This window comes from Dendropsophus ebraccatus, chromosome 15 (assembly GCF_027789765.1).
Source record: "Dendropsophus ebraccatus isolate aDenEbr1 chromosome 15, aDenEbr1.pat, whole genome shotgun sequence".
Lineage (NCBI taxonomy): Eukaryota > Metazoa > Chordata > Amphibia > Anura > Hylidae > Dendropsophus > Dendropsophus ebraccatus.
The window spans coordinates 66,301,186-66,317,311 of NC_091468.1; the positions used below are offsets into that span (position 1 = coordinate 66,301,186).

The following is a 16,126-nucleotide window of genomic DNA, read 5'->3' on the forward strand; positions in this document are numbered from 1 at the left end:
GTTCATCTTGAGCATAAGGGTTGGTTATGGATGTCCTCCGGCGAAAGTATCTACAATTGTTAAGTATCTACAGATGTTAAAGAGGTTTGGCCAGGGAAATTTAACTTGTCACCTATCCACATGATAGGGGACAAGTAAGAGATTGTGGGGGGTCCGATATCCATATTGGGCCCCCAGCTTTTTTGTTATGAATACAGCTGCAGGTACGACACGGGGCGCGCACCTCTATTCATTCATATGGAGACGCCGGTAAGAGCCCAGTAAGCACTTTCCGACTCACTCGGCTCTTTCTATTGGCTCCATGATTCTGCACTCAGCAGTTCAAAATGGCAAAATGAAAAAACATCTCATACTTATGACCTTGCAAAATTTTCTTTATTTCTCTCTTTCTTTTACAAATTTGCAGATTTTTTTTAAAATTCTGTTCTCTCTTTACGGGCTACTAAGTGCAGATTGAAGGTTGGGGGGTTGTTTTTTTTTTTTTTTTTTTACAAACAGCAATGTAACAAAGGAAGTCTGAAGAATTTTTTGATGTACTGTATAATAGATCGATAGATTCGAGCTGCAGAATCCCTCAAAAAATTGCAGAAAATACAGCATTGTGGACATGCCTAGAAATCCCTTGAGAGAAGTTTTTGCTGTATGAGGAGCTGGAATGTAGTGGATACCTGTAATTTGAGTAGTCACAGCTGGGATTTAACATTTTTCTCTAATGTTTAATGTGCTTGTGTTTTCCTTAATGGCAGTAAATGGAAAAATAGGCCAGTGTTTTAATGTGAAACAACGACTCCCCAGATCGTAATATTTATAGAGAAAACTATCCATGATCCGGAACAGAGAGGCCAAGTGCCTACAGGACGCCGTTTAGCAGAAACGCATCTGTTAGTCAGTGATATAATACATCATCACAAAAATAACATTGTTTTAAGGGAATTTTCTACGTGTACATTAAACATGGCTTGAATCTGCCTGTGTCCTTTCATCTACAACCCCGCTTTTCTATTTCTCTTTGTTCTTCTTCAAACTCTTAGAATTTTAATGGGAATTTGAAACAAACTGACTTAGGCTCAGCTTTAGGCTAGGTTCACACAGTGTAAAAAAACTGCTGTCTTCCATGTTCACCCAGCCGATATTGCAGTATTCGACGGATGAACATCATTTTATTTAAAGTTGGAATGCGGGCACATTCTAGTGTGCCGGCAAACCAACTGACCATTGACCAAATAACGTCCGGGAGCCGTACTTTAAGGCCAGGTCACACGGACTAAAAGCGACAAATTCCTTTGAGCAGAGAGCTCAAGAGCCCTCCGATAGACAGACTGTATGACACTGAGGCAGGTGAAATCCCGCGGTATAAAGTTCCACCACGGAATTCCACCTGCTTCAGTGTCATACAGTCTGTCTATGGGAGGGCTCATGTGCCTCCGCTCAAAGATTTGACATGTCAAAATTGCAGACTGCAAGACATGGTGGAATAGGCAATTTAGAGGCATCGAAAGACTCTTGCGACCCCAAACATTCTTAATCCAAGAGAAAACGTAATGCCACGGGGTTGTACCACTGGGCGGCTCCGCATGCAATGTAGTAGATCCGCTTTTGGAAAATCACATTTCGGACGAAGGGAGGTAATGAGAGGGGGCATCTATACAGATAATATTAAAGACGTAAAAGACGAATGTGCACCTCTCTCCAAATTTCATTAGTAATAACAGAGAGTGCACAATCTGGAGACTAGTAAGTAATTTAGATCTTAAATCTAGGGAAGTAAGTTGGGCCACCCAATGATTGAAGATAGTAGCGGACATCTTCTGAAACACTAGGGGGGGATTTGTAGATATCAGAGAGCATCATATCGGTCTGCGGTATCTATTAAAAAGTGTCAAAAGAATAATTTTTCAATGTGTGCAAAATTTCTAGCAAAAGAAGAGCAATAACTAGGCCGTTCATAGTATTGAAGGACCTGGGTAGATGATGGCAGCCCAAAACGAGTCCCTCAGATATAATAATTACGTCCCTCACTGTATATACATCTTTATCCTTCCAAATGCTAAACAAATGGTTTGTTTTACCTACAGGGAACGGGAAGAGTCCCTCCTGTTCACTGTACAGATACAGAAACTATATGACAGGTAGGAAGATATTGAAGGACCCATGTGTGTATATGTAATGTGTATATATGATGTGTGCATGCATTATGTGCCTTTGTGCATACATAAGTATACAGTGGCAGTAGATTGTAACTATTATGTGTAGGTGCTACATCCACCATGTAGGAGCTTTATTAGGGGTGCTAACTACTGTGAGGGGACACTACTGGGGGGTAAATGCTGTGTAGAGCATTATTTTGGGCAAAACTACCATGTGGAAGTTTGTACGGGTGTAAGGAGCTGGAAAAGTGCAGAGCCTAAAATGTTTGCCTTGTGGATTTTGTTAAAACAAAATCACAAAAAGCAAAAAAAATTGCCCTGGCCATCTGGGCTGGAAGAAAAGGAAAACAAAGGTGGACAAAGGTCACTGGATGTAACTGTACTGTAGGGGGTGATGCTGGTCTGTGTATAGTACTGTACTGTAAACAGTATGGTGTAACAGGTTAAAACGAGAAACAAGGACTCAGGACACCATGACGGCTTCTTTTTAGTTTTAAGGATATATTATTAAAGGATAATTTAACAAAATGCTTAATAACCTCTTTCACTTCATGAGTGCAACACTTCCTTGGCCTGGGTTGCTGGATTTATCACCGATCAAGCATTTATGGTGAACCAGCTTTGGCAACCTACGAGTCTGCAGAAGCTAAACACCCAGCTGCAAAATCTGTGGACAAATATGACGCAGGCTTCCATACAGAACCTGTATGCATCCATGTCCAAACGTATCTCATCTTACATCCAAGCTACAGAAGACCCAACAGGGTTATAGAGCCCCCAAAAAGGTTTTTTCCCCAATAACTTTATATTTTCACTCTAAAGTCTATTCTTTCACAACGTACTGATAAGCTCAGACAACGGCCACTGTGAAATGGCCGGAATTAATGGTCATGATCTGAATTAATTGATAACGGCCATTGTCTGAGCTTATCAGTACGTAGTGGGAACATAGCCTAAGGGCCCTATTACATGGGACGATTATCGTGCAAAAAATTGTTAAATCGTTTGAATTTTAACAATAACAGTTCCGTGTAATTGCAGGCAACGATTGAAAAAAATTGTTTGTATGTCGTTGATCGTTGATTTAGATCTGAACCTAAAATAATCGTTAATCGTTCGCTGTATTTCCACATTCGTTCGATCAAGTTCCGCATTTTTTCACTAATCATTCAGAGTAATTGCACATTGTCCATTGTTTTCCTGGGATCAGAAGGAATAAACGATCATAGTAACGATCGCAATAACGATCGTAGTAACGACCATCGTTCTATGTAATATGGTAAACGATTTCAGGTTAACAATAAACAATCTCGTTTGCGATCGTTTATCAATAGTCGTTAATCGTTTAAAATCGCTTTGTGTGATAGGACACTTAAACTGTAATCATTTACATTTATAATCATTCCATTCACACATAAAAAGTTCTGTTCAATTCCAACAAATCCTCGTTGGACATTTATTATTTTTTTTTTTTTTTTGTCAACGAGTATTATGTATGTGAATTATTTATTTCCCATTTCTGTCAGTGTTTTGCGTCCTAAAAACACACATGTCTGTCAGCTAGACCGCCATAGTCAGAAGGAGCTTTCAAACTCCCATATGTTTGAGCAAGCTCGGACATACTTATGTCTGAATAGTAATTCAATCCAGAAGTGAATTAGGCCTAAATCATCATCTCTAGCCATCTGGGACATTCTAATGATTCCCAAATGTAATTTTAGCACAAAAGAATAAATGTAAATTGTGCTGTCCATAAACATGTATGTGCATGCTATTACTCAGGGTCCATGTCTTTCTGAACTATCCCGATTCTACCCGGCTGAAAATGACTTCATCATCTACATTTAACCTAAACCCTTCAGAAGAGGAAGCAGGGCTTCAAAGGAGAACGACAAATGTAATCATTCCGCAAGGATCCAATTAGGTTTCCTCTTATTGGAAACACATTTACCTACGGTGATATATGACTGCATGAATGAAAGGCCATGCTTGTGAAGACACACAAAGATTAGATTTAAAGGATTAGTCTATAAGTGAATGCCAAAATAAAGTTAGATTAAGTTACTACATACTAGATATATAGTTACATAAAGCAATAGCCTCTGGTCTGGTCTCTTTTCTTTTACAGGTATTTTACTAATATATGTTTTTGTTACCTATAAACATATAAGATCTTTTTTTTTTTTTTTTTTTTTTCAAAGGGGACCTGTCATTCTGGCTGCTGGGGTGAAGCTGCCCGACCCCCGGTGGAGCCCCTTATACTTACCCCTTCCTCGAATTCCCGGTCGCCGTCCTGCGCCACGAGAAATCACAGTCAAAAGCGCACTCACCAGAGAGGAGTCCGATGCCCATAGGTGTTCGTACTCCTCTCTGGTGAGCGCACGCACAGCTTCCGATGGGGATTTCTTGGCGGCGGGGCGGGGACTGGGACTTCAAGAGGGGAATAAGTATAAGGGGCTCCACTGGGGGGGTCAGGCGGCTTCACCCCGTCAGCCAGGGTGACAGGCCCCCTTTAAAAGGCATTAACCAATTGTGGGAGTCTGAAATAAAAGTATTAGGGTAAATTCACACGGGCGAATCAGCAGCGGATTTAACGCTGTGCATTTGCCGCTGAGAGTACCTCCCCTGTGACTTCCAATGTTATTACATACTCGCAGCGGGATTGTCATTCCGCTGCCAGTGCGTAAATCCCGGCCCCATTAACCCCCGCCGCAAGGAAGGATACATTACCTGCACCATGATCCGGCAGCATCTGAGGCTCCCTGAGGTCCCGCGCAGGCAATCAGTGCATGGCCCCGGGACAGTCACTAATTGGCTAAGTGGGACCTACGGGGATCAGGAGCCTCAGATGCTGCCGGATCATGGTGCAGGTAATGTATCCTCCCTACTGTCCTGAGGAGGAGAGGTTTTCTATTGGAATCTCTATAGAAAACCTCTCCTGCTCTGGACAGTTCCAGTCTTGGCCAGAGATGTCAGCAGAGAGCACTGTGTCAGACTGAAAATAAACCACTTCCTGCAGGATATACAGCAGCTAATAAGTATAGGAAAACTTGAGATTTTTTAATAGAAGTAAATTACAAATCTATGTAACTTTCTGATAGTTGATTTGAAAGAGAAAGATTTTTGCTGGACAACCCCTTTAAATATCAGATCAATAATGGAAAATATTTCCTTCTCTTCTGCTGGGGAAGAACTGTAGTGGTCTGCTGTCTCAGAGTTAGAAGTCAAACACAACTCCTACTAGTCGAGGTCGGGGGTCCAATATGACAACAAGACAGAGTTAGAAGTCATAGTTTTCCCTATTATGAATAAACATCTGAAAGTGTAGAAAACCAACAACATCATCTGTTTTAGGCCAAGTTCACACTATATTTTTTCTTTTTTTTAGTAAACTACGGCCGTTGTTGCAGATATGCAACAACGGCCCTTGTTTAATCACAGTGGCCGATTGAATTAACCCCTATGGAACCCGAGCTGGAGTGTATACACATTGTATACACTACGGTTGGGATTCCATGCAGCCGAACAGAAAACTGCCATGTTTATTTTGTGCAGCCGTTATTCAGTGAACAGCAGCCGCACAACATACTGTGCACACAATGTAAAGTATGGCTCCGGGCCATACTTTACATTGTGTGCTATGGCTAATTGGAGTGCAAGAAGACCCTAATATGCCCTCATTCCAATTAAGTTAAAGCCACTGCAGTATCGGTCGGGTTGAGAATGTCAGACGGCGGACGTTCTGTGACACAGCCGTGGTGAACTACCCTTTTAACACTGGAAAGGAATAAAGAGATAAAACACTATAGAGAAAAATACAGACTAAAATGCTCGCTCTCCGCTAGAGTGGGGGAGGTGAGAGGATGTTATTTCTTTCAGTCTCCCCCTCCCCAGAATTTTTACAGAAAATCACCCTGCCTGGACTTCTTCTTTAAACAGTAGACTGATGCTTCATTGCCCATGCACTGATGATCCCTGACCTTCACACAGAATCCTGCACATAGTAACTGACTGACCCAATAAAAGCCTCCATTGGAAATCAGTTCCATTCCAGTACTAATAGCTCATTTTAAATGAATGGTACGACGACAGTGGTATACACCTAAAAACGGTGGCCATTATGTTTGCTAGGCACTGCCACCCTCCGATGACCCATGAGCCAATTTTTACTCTATGTTTATTAACAGTTCAGCTCCCCAGAGGAACGGAGTCCTGCAACCCAAAAGGTACATGACTAGTACATGCTTTATGGAGCAATGAAGGAAAAAAAATGTAGATTTAATTTACTATATAAAAAGTTTCATCACTTCTTACAGTTAAATGGGTTATCCAGTGCTACAAAAACATGGCCACTTTTGCACCACTCTTGTCTCCAGATTGGGTGGGGTTTGAAACTCCATTGAAGTAAATGGAGCTTAAAGGGAACCTGTCACCCCCGTGCGGGGGTGACAGGCTCCCGACCCCCCGTTAGAGCACCCTATACTCACCTAATCCCGCCGGGTCCCGCTTCTGTATCCGGTCGGGTGACGGAGATCTCAGCCGCTGCAGCCCGGCACGCGCGCTCCTCAGATGAGTCCAACACTCATAGAGAATGACGGAGCGCTGGACTCTCCTGTCATTCTCTATGGGTGTTGGACTCATCTCTCAGCGCGCGCCGGGCTGCAGCGGCTGATATCTCCATCACCCGACCGGATCCAGAAGCGGGACCGGGCGGGATTAGGTGAGTATAGGGTGTTCTAACGGGGGGTCGGGAGCCTGTCACCCCGGCACGGGGGTGACAGGTTCCCTTTAAATAAAAACCACTCCTGAACTGGAGACAAGAGTGGGGCAAAAGTGGCCATGTTTTTGAAGTGCTGGATAACCCCTTAATGGCCACACATTCAATAATCTAATTATTGCAGTAATTCATCGTTTAATTGCTGCCCTTCATCGCATTTGGCAAACGCAATGAAACTCCCACGTGTGCGAACACACCCTTAAGGGCCTGGCGACAAAAATCATTAATACAACTGATGAGGAGTAGCGAGCCACATTCAATCCAGCAAAAAAAAAAACGTCTGCCCCATATTACCAGTTATTCCAAGTGAAGATGGAAAAAACTATTAATCTTCAATTTCTTTTTAGCAAAGCAGCCAGTTCATAACCACCTGGCAGATGTTTGAGAACATCAACAATGGTTTATATTAAGATAGTACAAAAAAAAAAAAATACAAAAAAAAAAGTTTATTTAACCAAGACTGGAGCAGACTTTTGATGTCAGAGTCAATGAATCCAATGAAAAGGGTGTTTTTGTGCTCTCTTTCATTAAACAGCTTCAATTCTTCGTGGTACATTCGGAAAAATGTATAAATAAAAAAATTTTAAAAAAAGGTCAGTAAGCACAATGTGTTCTCGTGCCATAAAAAATAGATGTTGTTTGGGTCATTTTACCCCAAGTACTCTGGGCTTCTGGAGAACTGACCGAGGTCCACCTGAGGCTGACCTCTGTGAAAGATTAGGCTGTGCCATTCTGTTTGGTTTTCCATGGATTAGTGGTCCGCTGACAACACGAGCCTCCCCTCTAAGCTCAGGGCAGGACCGCGCTCACACACAGAACACCTTTGTAGCTATGAAAACATTGGCCGGAGCAGGAGTGCGGTTTCAAGAAGCACATGGGAAATAGTAGTTTTGATGGTAAGAAAGAGAGCAGTAAGTTTAGTCTATTTACACATCGGCTCTTCACGGCTTCTCCCCCGCTTTGCTTATTTTCATCCTTTGCTTATGTACGGAAACGGCTTGCAGATTGGGGGTGAACGTAATACAATAACAACACTGTTTCAACATAAACCTAAGGTACCCGACACATACTGTGCCTAAATGTGCCACACCGTATACGTTAACGTGATACGACCTCTCAGGGGTGCGGAGACTCATTGGAAAGGAAAGATACTCTGCAGAACATCTGACTGCGGGACTTGACGTTAAACGCGGACGACATATTTTGTTCATTGTATTGTTTCTATGTCAACATATTTATTTAGCCTTATTACATCCAGCAGGCTGTAAAATTCTCTCCAGATCTCAGTTCACCTATAGCGATACGGTTTCCATAAATGTAAATGCATCGCTCACAGCAGGTACTGTATAACAGTGATAGTCTAATATCTTACAGATAACAGAAGGGCACAATGATTCTTGGCTTCTAAGGCTTTTATGAACATTATCCACTAGGATGTTCTAGTCAAAAATGCGTTAAAGTGCGTCCTGTGTAATTGCAGGCAACGATTAAAGAATCGTTCGTATGCCTTTGATTTAGATCTGACCCTAAAATTATCGTTAATCGTTCGCTGTAATTCCAAGTTCCGCATTTGTTCACTAATCGTTCAGTGTAATTGCACATTGTTCGTTGTTTTGCTGGGATCAGATGGAGTAATAGATCGTAGTAACTATCGTAACAAACGACTATCGCTCTGTAATATGGTGAACGATTTCAGGTTAACGATAAACAATCTTGTTTGCGTTCGTTTATCATCAGTTGTTAATCGTTAAAAATTGTTTTCGGGTTGAACCAATCAGCATCAAGTGATTGTGTCAAATTGGTGCTGACTGGATTCCTGACAGAACAAGCACCTGTCAAACAACCATCTGTATGCGGTGGTCGTTAATGGCCATGGTATATAAGGGGTTAAACGACCACCATCAGACCTGTACAATAAATTTTCAACTGCAAATGTGAAGAAAATCAATATATTATTTATTAGTCGGACAGAGTAGCAGCATTTTTTGCGGGCGCCATATAGACAAATCTGGCCAAGTCCCGCTATATTTGCCAATTAGAGACGAGCAAATACTATTTGAGCGAACAGCTATTCGATCGAGTAGTACGCTATTCAAGGTATTTGACCGCGGCCGAATATTTGTGCTAAGATGCAGTAAAAATTCTAGTCGCCCTCCTACATCGCCTGGCACTTTTTTCCAGCCAATAAACATGCAGGGGGAGGGACAAGCACTAAGAGTAGGCAGGACTTTAAAAAAAAAAAAAACTCTTAACTGTGATTAGCTGGCAAAACCATGTGACCTCCTGAATAAAAGAATAGTTATTTGATATTCGTGTCACTTGCTGGTTGGAACTAGAGAGGGACAGTCTGTAAAGCAGGTAGAGGAAGGTTTTAGGCGAAGTTAGGTAGGGAGTGACCCCCAAAAGCTCATGTTAGGGCTGAAACTATATAAAAACAGACATTTACAATTTACATTGTGACACAGGCAGTGTGTCTACACTGTATAAGCAGTTGTGAGATAGGTAGTGTATACACACACTGTATAAGCTGTTGTGAGACAGGCAGTCTGTATACCCACTGATAGTGTATACAGCTGTATACTAGAATTGTGGGATAATACCTTTTATCTTGCTACCACAAATTTGCGCAGTCTGCGTCCAGTAAAAGTGCTGACCAGCCCTTTATTTCTATTGTTGTAAAAACAATTCTATATCCAGTATAAGGCTGTATATGAAATAAGTTGTCCGAGTATTTTTACCATTATACAAAGCGGTTATATTGTGTTTAGAGTCTACAGTTGATCTATCTGTGATAGTAGCGTAATACTGAAAAAGGATATATATATGCAATATATTCATGTGTGCAATTCAAATTACTGGCTGGGCAATATACAACACTGCAAACAATTGTATTTCACAAGTGTACTGAATAAACAAGAAACAAACATATGGTAATATTAGATACCCCCTAATACGTAGGCAAGTACCGCTAGACCAAAAGGTACACTTGTACTTTACGTTCGTGTACCCAGGCATGCTTCCCCTGCTGTCCCATATGCATTTCAGAGGTGTTGGCATCATTTCCTGAGGTTTCATTGGGCACTTGGTGACCTCCTAGTGGTCAAATCTTGATTTCCAAGTCCCAAGGATTTTTCTCCCATAGACTATAATGGGATTCGATATTCGTTTGAATAGTCGAATACCGGGAGCTATTCAAATCGAATCCAATCGAAAAAAAACATTTCGCTCATCTCTATTGCCAATAAGACACCAACTTATCCTGTGCCGGCTTCTAAATAAATGAGTTAGTTATCATTAATATTAACGCTAACTTACTGTATTCTTCACCCTCGAATCCAACAGGTCCAGACTCAGGAGTCATCCCATTCTTTAGACAATTGTGAATGTATGTGGCCTTCCATCTGGCATATTTTCTGTGCTGAATATTCTAATAAAAAAAGGAAATTTGAACAAATTAGTTTTTCAGTACAAACCTCAATTTTTTTTATGTTTAAACCACAAGCTGGTACTTATTTTTTTGTTGAAGTTCTTGGGGTACATACAAACATCTCTGATCAATATACTGTATTATATGTTGTTTTTACAGTGTTTCACGTGTGATATAAATAACGTCTAGTGACCAGGGACCAACTGCTCACTAGTTTGGGCAACATGAAACACCGACACTAAAAAATCATGGACAGATTTTTGTATTAACCAACTTTCAGAGAGGATTACAGAACGTCCATGCAAAAGTACTGTACGTAATTTAATGATTTAATATGTTTACATTTCAATATTTATGTGGGGTTTTTGTGTTTTTTTTTTTTTAAAGTATATTTTAGTAGTTGATCTTACTCCTATTTATTACATCAGTTATACTTAAATTGTCCCTGTTATTACAAAAATCTTTTGACATGTTTCAGAGACATATCAAAAGCTTTGATCGGTCTGGGTCTGCTCCGCATCCTCTCCCCTCTGAGTTAGAAAAAAAGTCTATAGAGCTCCATTATAAGCCTGACTCTTTTTTGTAACTCAGAGCTGGGAGCAGACGTGCTGCAGCATGGTCCTCTCCCCACTCATTCCGGACCAATCAAAACTTTAGACGTGTCTCTTTGACATGTGCAAAGTTTTTGTAACGACAATGACACTTTTAATTACTGTAGATTTGCTCTTAATTTTATGTAAGTGGATTTACCTTATTTATCGCACGATAAGGAACACTTTTTAGCAAGAAAATATCTTTCAGAAAAGTGGCTGCATTTTATGGTCTGCAGTCAGAGCGCCCCATAGTGTCAAAACACCCAGAGTGCAACGAGTGAACAAGTACCTGACCACTGAGAGAACTGTGCAGCCATTTATTGCTGCACAGTCCTTTCCCTCCTCCTACAAAGCAAATTAAATGATCCGTGCTGCGACCCCGTACCATGGTTCGCACCTCCAAAAAGTAGGACATGTCCTAACGCAGATTGTGGCACAGATCCTCTCCCCTCCCCGGCAGCAGAGATGATAGGAGCGCACAGATCGTGTGAATGAGACCTTAGGACAGGAAATGAAAGTCATGCAGGATCTGCAACGATGTCAGAGTTATCAGTGGTCAGTCACATGAATCTGACATCATGGTCCTACAGCTCCCATTCTAGGTAAGTTTGCACGTAGGACCTTTACTTGTTGTAATAGAGACTTTTCTGTAATAAAATGTGTGTGTGTGTGTGTGTGTGTGTAGGTATGCAGCAGAGTTGTCTGTTTATGTGGATATAGCAAAGCTGTGTATGCATGTGCAGAGACCCCACCAATAGCTAAAATAAGCGAGGAAAAGTGCTTGGCAGAGAGACCATGTTTCAAAAGTGACCGTCTGACATGGGTTTTTAGAAAGTAAGTTACAAAGCATCTAATTTTTTCTGATATACTCATTTTATTTTAATTTTTTTTAATAGGGTCACAGGGCTTGGAGGTAGTTATAGTCTAACGATAATCTACTAATAACCTGATATTGTATTTACATACTAATATGACAATATTTTAGAGAATGGTTTGGCTGCTTTTAGATCTTAACAGTTACATTGCATTCAAATGTGAACATATATTGGGTTTCCAACAAAAAACTTCTCACTGTCCTGACAGAGCCCTAAAAAAGCGTAATTCAATCCCAGCTGATGTCTAAAGGTTCTTTGTTAGGCCTCGGTTTATAGTGTGAGTAAATCTCTTGTAATTAGACTCACATGTAACGCTGCCCATACAGCCAACTTGCCGTTCCCATAAATGCCCTTCTGGGGATACAGCAAACTAAATGGACCATTGTCCTGCAGTGACACAGATCATTGCTGGCTTAAAAGCAGAAAACTTGATGCATCAAAAACTCTTCAAGTAATCCATAATGCAGCGTAATAATATCTTTCAGTTACTCAATGAACTTTTGGCTAAAATACTTAAAGGAATTTAAGAAGAAATAGCATAAGGCATAGGAGCAAAAATGTACTGTCTTCAGTAGAGTAACTTACATCCCTGTTCTGAATTTGTCTAATGGGTCTAATATCTTCAAGGTTTCCTTCAAGATAACACACACTCCCACAATCCTCCTTGCTTGCAGGTTCAGTGGAGACTAACTGCCAGTACTTCCTGGAGACTGCAATGCCTGGCCCACCTTAGTGGGTTGTAACCATAGGCAGCAGGTTATTAAAACAATGCGGGCACATGGGGGATCTCTAGAATACCATATGTTTATTTGACATAATGCATTACACTAACTTTCTAGGAGACGGATGCTCTAGGCTCCGCCTCATTGACACCCTGACTCATTGCGCCATCGGAATCAAAGTTGATTGTACACCGAATACCGGGAGACAGGCAGTACCTTGGACTGGACATGTTTTAATGCGATCATCATTATCGGTACCATCAATTTGGGGGGGGGGGTTCAAAGGGTACAAATTCGCTTTAGGATGATGGGCTGACAACAAGTGATTGAATAAGATGGTGAATATAGAATCGAAAATATTAGCGAAGCACAAAAAAAAAGTGTTATCAGCAGGATATACTATCATTCATAGAAATCACTTTATCCATACTGCTTTCATTTCTGACTTCCCATGGACTGAAAGGAAAAAAAAATCCATTTTATTGATGTGGTCACTAAGTATTTACATCTCCAAAATATAACATTAGGACGGCCGCAAAATATTACCTGGCATTAAAATCTGTGGCCAGCGGTTGTAATAAGGTACAAGAGGGAAAAATAAGTCATCTAGGGTCACTGTACTCAGACATGTCGTATTGCTCAGTCTCAGAAAATGTCAGTTCTGTTTACAGAAATAGATCATACTCTACACGGCGTGTTCATCTGAACTAGACTTAACATTTTATATAAATTAAGATGATGGCCGTTCACAGACCAATAGGAGAGGGTTAGTAATGGTGCTGGAAAAGAGCTGCTGCGCTGGTATTTACTTTGTCAAATACCAACAAGACTGCACTTGTACTTGTTGCTTTCTAATACAGACATATAAAAAAAAAAAATAAATCCTTAAAGCGAATTTACCATCAGGTAAACCACTGCTCTTTTACTACCTTAGTGCCGACACAGGATGCCGGTGGCAGATTCCTTTTTTTTTAGAAGCCACCCGGTTCCTGCACTCGGCAACGGTCTTTTCCTTAGCATCGGTCTGCCCTGGAGCACTGGGGGCAGGCACGCCGCCCCTCAGTGTGACAAAACCCCCTCCTCTCTATGACGCATCTCCATTAAAATCAATGGGGGTTGATAGTGGCAGAAGTGTCAGAGGTGGCTGTAAGGAGCAGGAAACGCAGAGAAAAGGCACAGGACACCGGGGAAGCAAGGGTATGTATAAACTTTACTCTTTTTTATGTAAAAGCAAGGGCTGCACAGACATTGCTATCTATCTACACTGCCCTTACTGCACAATTATAGAGCCATGTAATAGGCTCAGTAAATGAGCACGGATCTAGCAGATCAGCACTCGCTTCCTCTGCTCACCGGGTCATGTAATACGGCCTTTAGGCTCCCTAACGCAAACATTTCACTCTAGTGACTGATCTTATGCCTGCATTTCTCTCAGATGTCACCAAGCAGGATGCAGTGACTGAGAAGAAAGATCTTCGTAGAGCAACAGAGAAAAAAACGGAGCAGAAACTATATAGACCACAGCGGGGAAGGACAGCGGGGAAAAAGTGCATAACTGTTCTATCTGATGGTCGAAGACAGTCTATAGACAAGAGTCGATCTCAGAGCCTTTTCAAGGCTGGATCAGTCCAGCCTCCCCTTTAGGCAACCAGCCATCGTTGTCTATTCCTTGTTCGCTGTCTGATCGTCAACCCCATTACAAGTGATAACTGGCGGTTCGGACAATAATCATCCTATGTAATAGGGTCCTTAATGTTGTAAAGAATTATTTCCCCCAGCAGGTAGTAGGTATTCACATCCCACTAGTTTAACTTCTTGGACAACAAAGTTAAATGGCAATTGCATTAAAAAGGTTATACACATGTTCTATGGCAATTAGAGGCCTAAAAAGGTCTGCTATCTTGGTATGCCTAGTACACATAACCAATATTATCATGTTATTTTTTCTTACACAGTGTAAAATATTTTGCGTAATATACAATCCCAGAATTGCTGTTTTGTCTTATGTACTGCAAAATGGTAATTAAAATGAAACCTACAAAAAACAAGCCCTTACAGCCCTCAAACCGGCAAAAAACAAGCCCTCTCTGAATACTTTCAACATAAAAAAAAGTCTCATGACTCTCAGAATATGGTGAGGCAATTAACATTTTATTGAAATAATATTTATTGTACAATTGCAATAAACCATGAAAAACTATGTTATCACCCTGCAGAATAAAGTTACTGTGTCATTTATAGCATATAGCAAAATGTTACTGATGCAACCCCCCCAAAAGGCTTACCTCTTCAGTGAGTTCACCGAAAACACTTAATGTATCAAGCAGAAGACTAGCCGTGTAGAAAGACTTGATCATATTCCTAAAAGAGAAGAATTGTAAACAGTGGTGTTGGAAAGTGAGATCAAAGTTTTTAGTCTTCACACACCTGAGAAACCAAACAGTCACATCATGATATAACATTACATAGTGACTAGAGATGAGCGAACCAGATTTTCTTCATTATACGAAGCAGAATGAATCTGGTTTGCTCCTCTCTTAAAGTGTACTTGTCATTTGTAAAAACTTTTGAAATATCAGAAACATGTAAAAAGTTTTGATCAGTCTCGATTAGGAGAACGAGCGGAAATAAGTGGTCCACTTCCGCTGTTAGTAAAAAAAAAAAAAAAAAAAAAAAAAAAAAGACCACATGAATCTTCCAGTAAATGTAATGGTGACACATGCTTTATACAGCTTTCTGTTGCTGTAGCTGCACTGAATTTACCTGAGCTTGACCCAGAAAGGAGGGTCAGAATAAAAACAGAACGTTATTTATCTTAAAACAACGCTCAGTATTTTACTACAAATATGTTATTCAACGACCTTCTGCTTAATGGATCTTCTGAAAGCAAAAAAAGGTGTCATATTTATCAATGTCAAAAAAGGAGAAAACTTGAACCAATGCATGCCTTTCATCAGGCTAGTGAGCATCATAGGCAGGGTACAACCACAGCTCCGTTATCAAGGTCCTGACTGTTACACTATAAATAAGAACAGCAGGCAATAAAAACTCCCATATAAATCTGTGGGAAGGAAAATAATAAAAACTAGGTGGCCATTTCCGGGAGAATATACATGGTGCTTAAAAAGAGTGCCCCTTTAATAGTGACTTCCAGAGCACCACAAAGAAACTTTAACCCTGTCCTTTAAGAGCAAATTGAGTACTCTTTGACTGATTGGCTGTGTGGGACCTACGGGAGCCTCAGAAGGTAAAGTATGCTTCGGGCGGCAGCGGGTTACGGGGCATTTACGTATGTAATCTCATTGCAAATGACAGTTTGGGATCCCCTGCGGATTTTGCTGCGAACTAGCAACGTGAAATCAGCTGTGGATCTGTCCTGTGTGTATCTAGCCTTAGAGCTAATTCAGTACTTTCACTTTAAAGTGATACTGTCACTCCCCTTACTCTGTGTGTGGTTCTCTGCACCATCTACAAGCTTAGATGCGGCAAATTTGATATATACCTGTTTAACATTTGTCTGTGACTCTTTTTTTTCTGCTCTAAAATTGCTGTCATCTAGGAGGGGCTTCACAGCAACCCCAGGAG

The 16,126-nt window shown here is 40.9% G+C and overlaps 1 protein-coding gene across 1 annotated transcript in view; it reads right to left on the bottom strand.

The window, feature by feature from the left end:
• VTA1 (vesicle trafficking 1) overlaps positions 1 to 16,126 on the bottom strand; it is a 115,374-nt gene that overhangs the window by 27,405 nt on the left and 71,843 nt on the right. Inside the window, exons 4-5 of the mRNA XM_069954917.1 lie at positions 14,827 to 14,902; positions 10,240 to 10,351 (exon numbers count right to left, since the gene is read on the bottom strand). Of these exons, the coding sequence (XP_069811018.1) occupies positions 10,240 to 10,351; positions 14,827 to 14,902 (188 nt within the window). The remainder of the gene's footprint in view (positions 1 to 10,239; positions 10,352 to 14,826; positions 14,903 to 16,126) is intronic.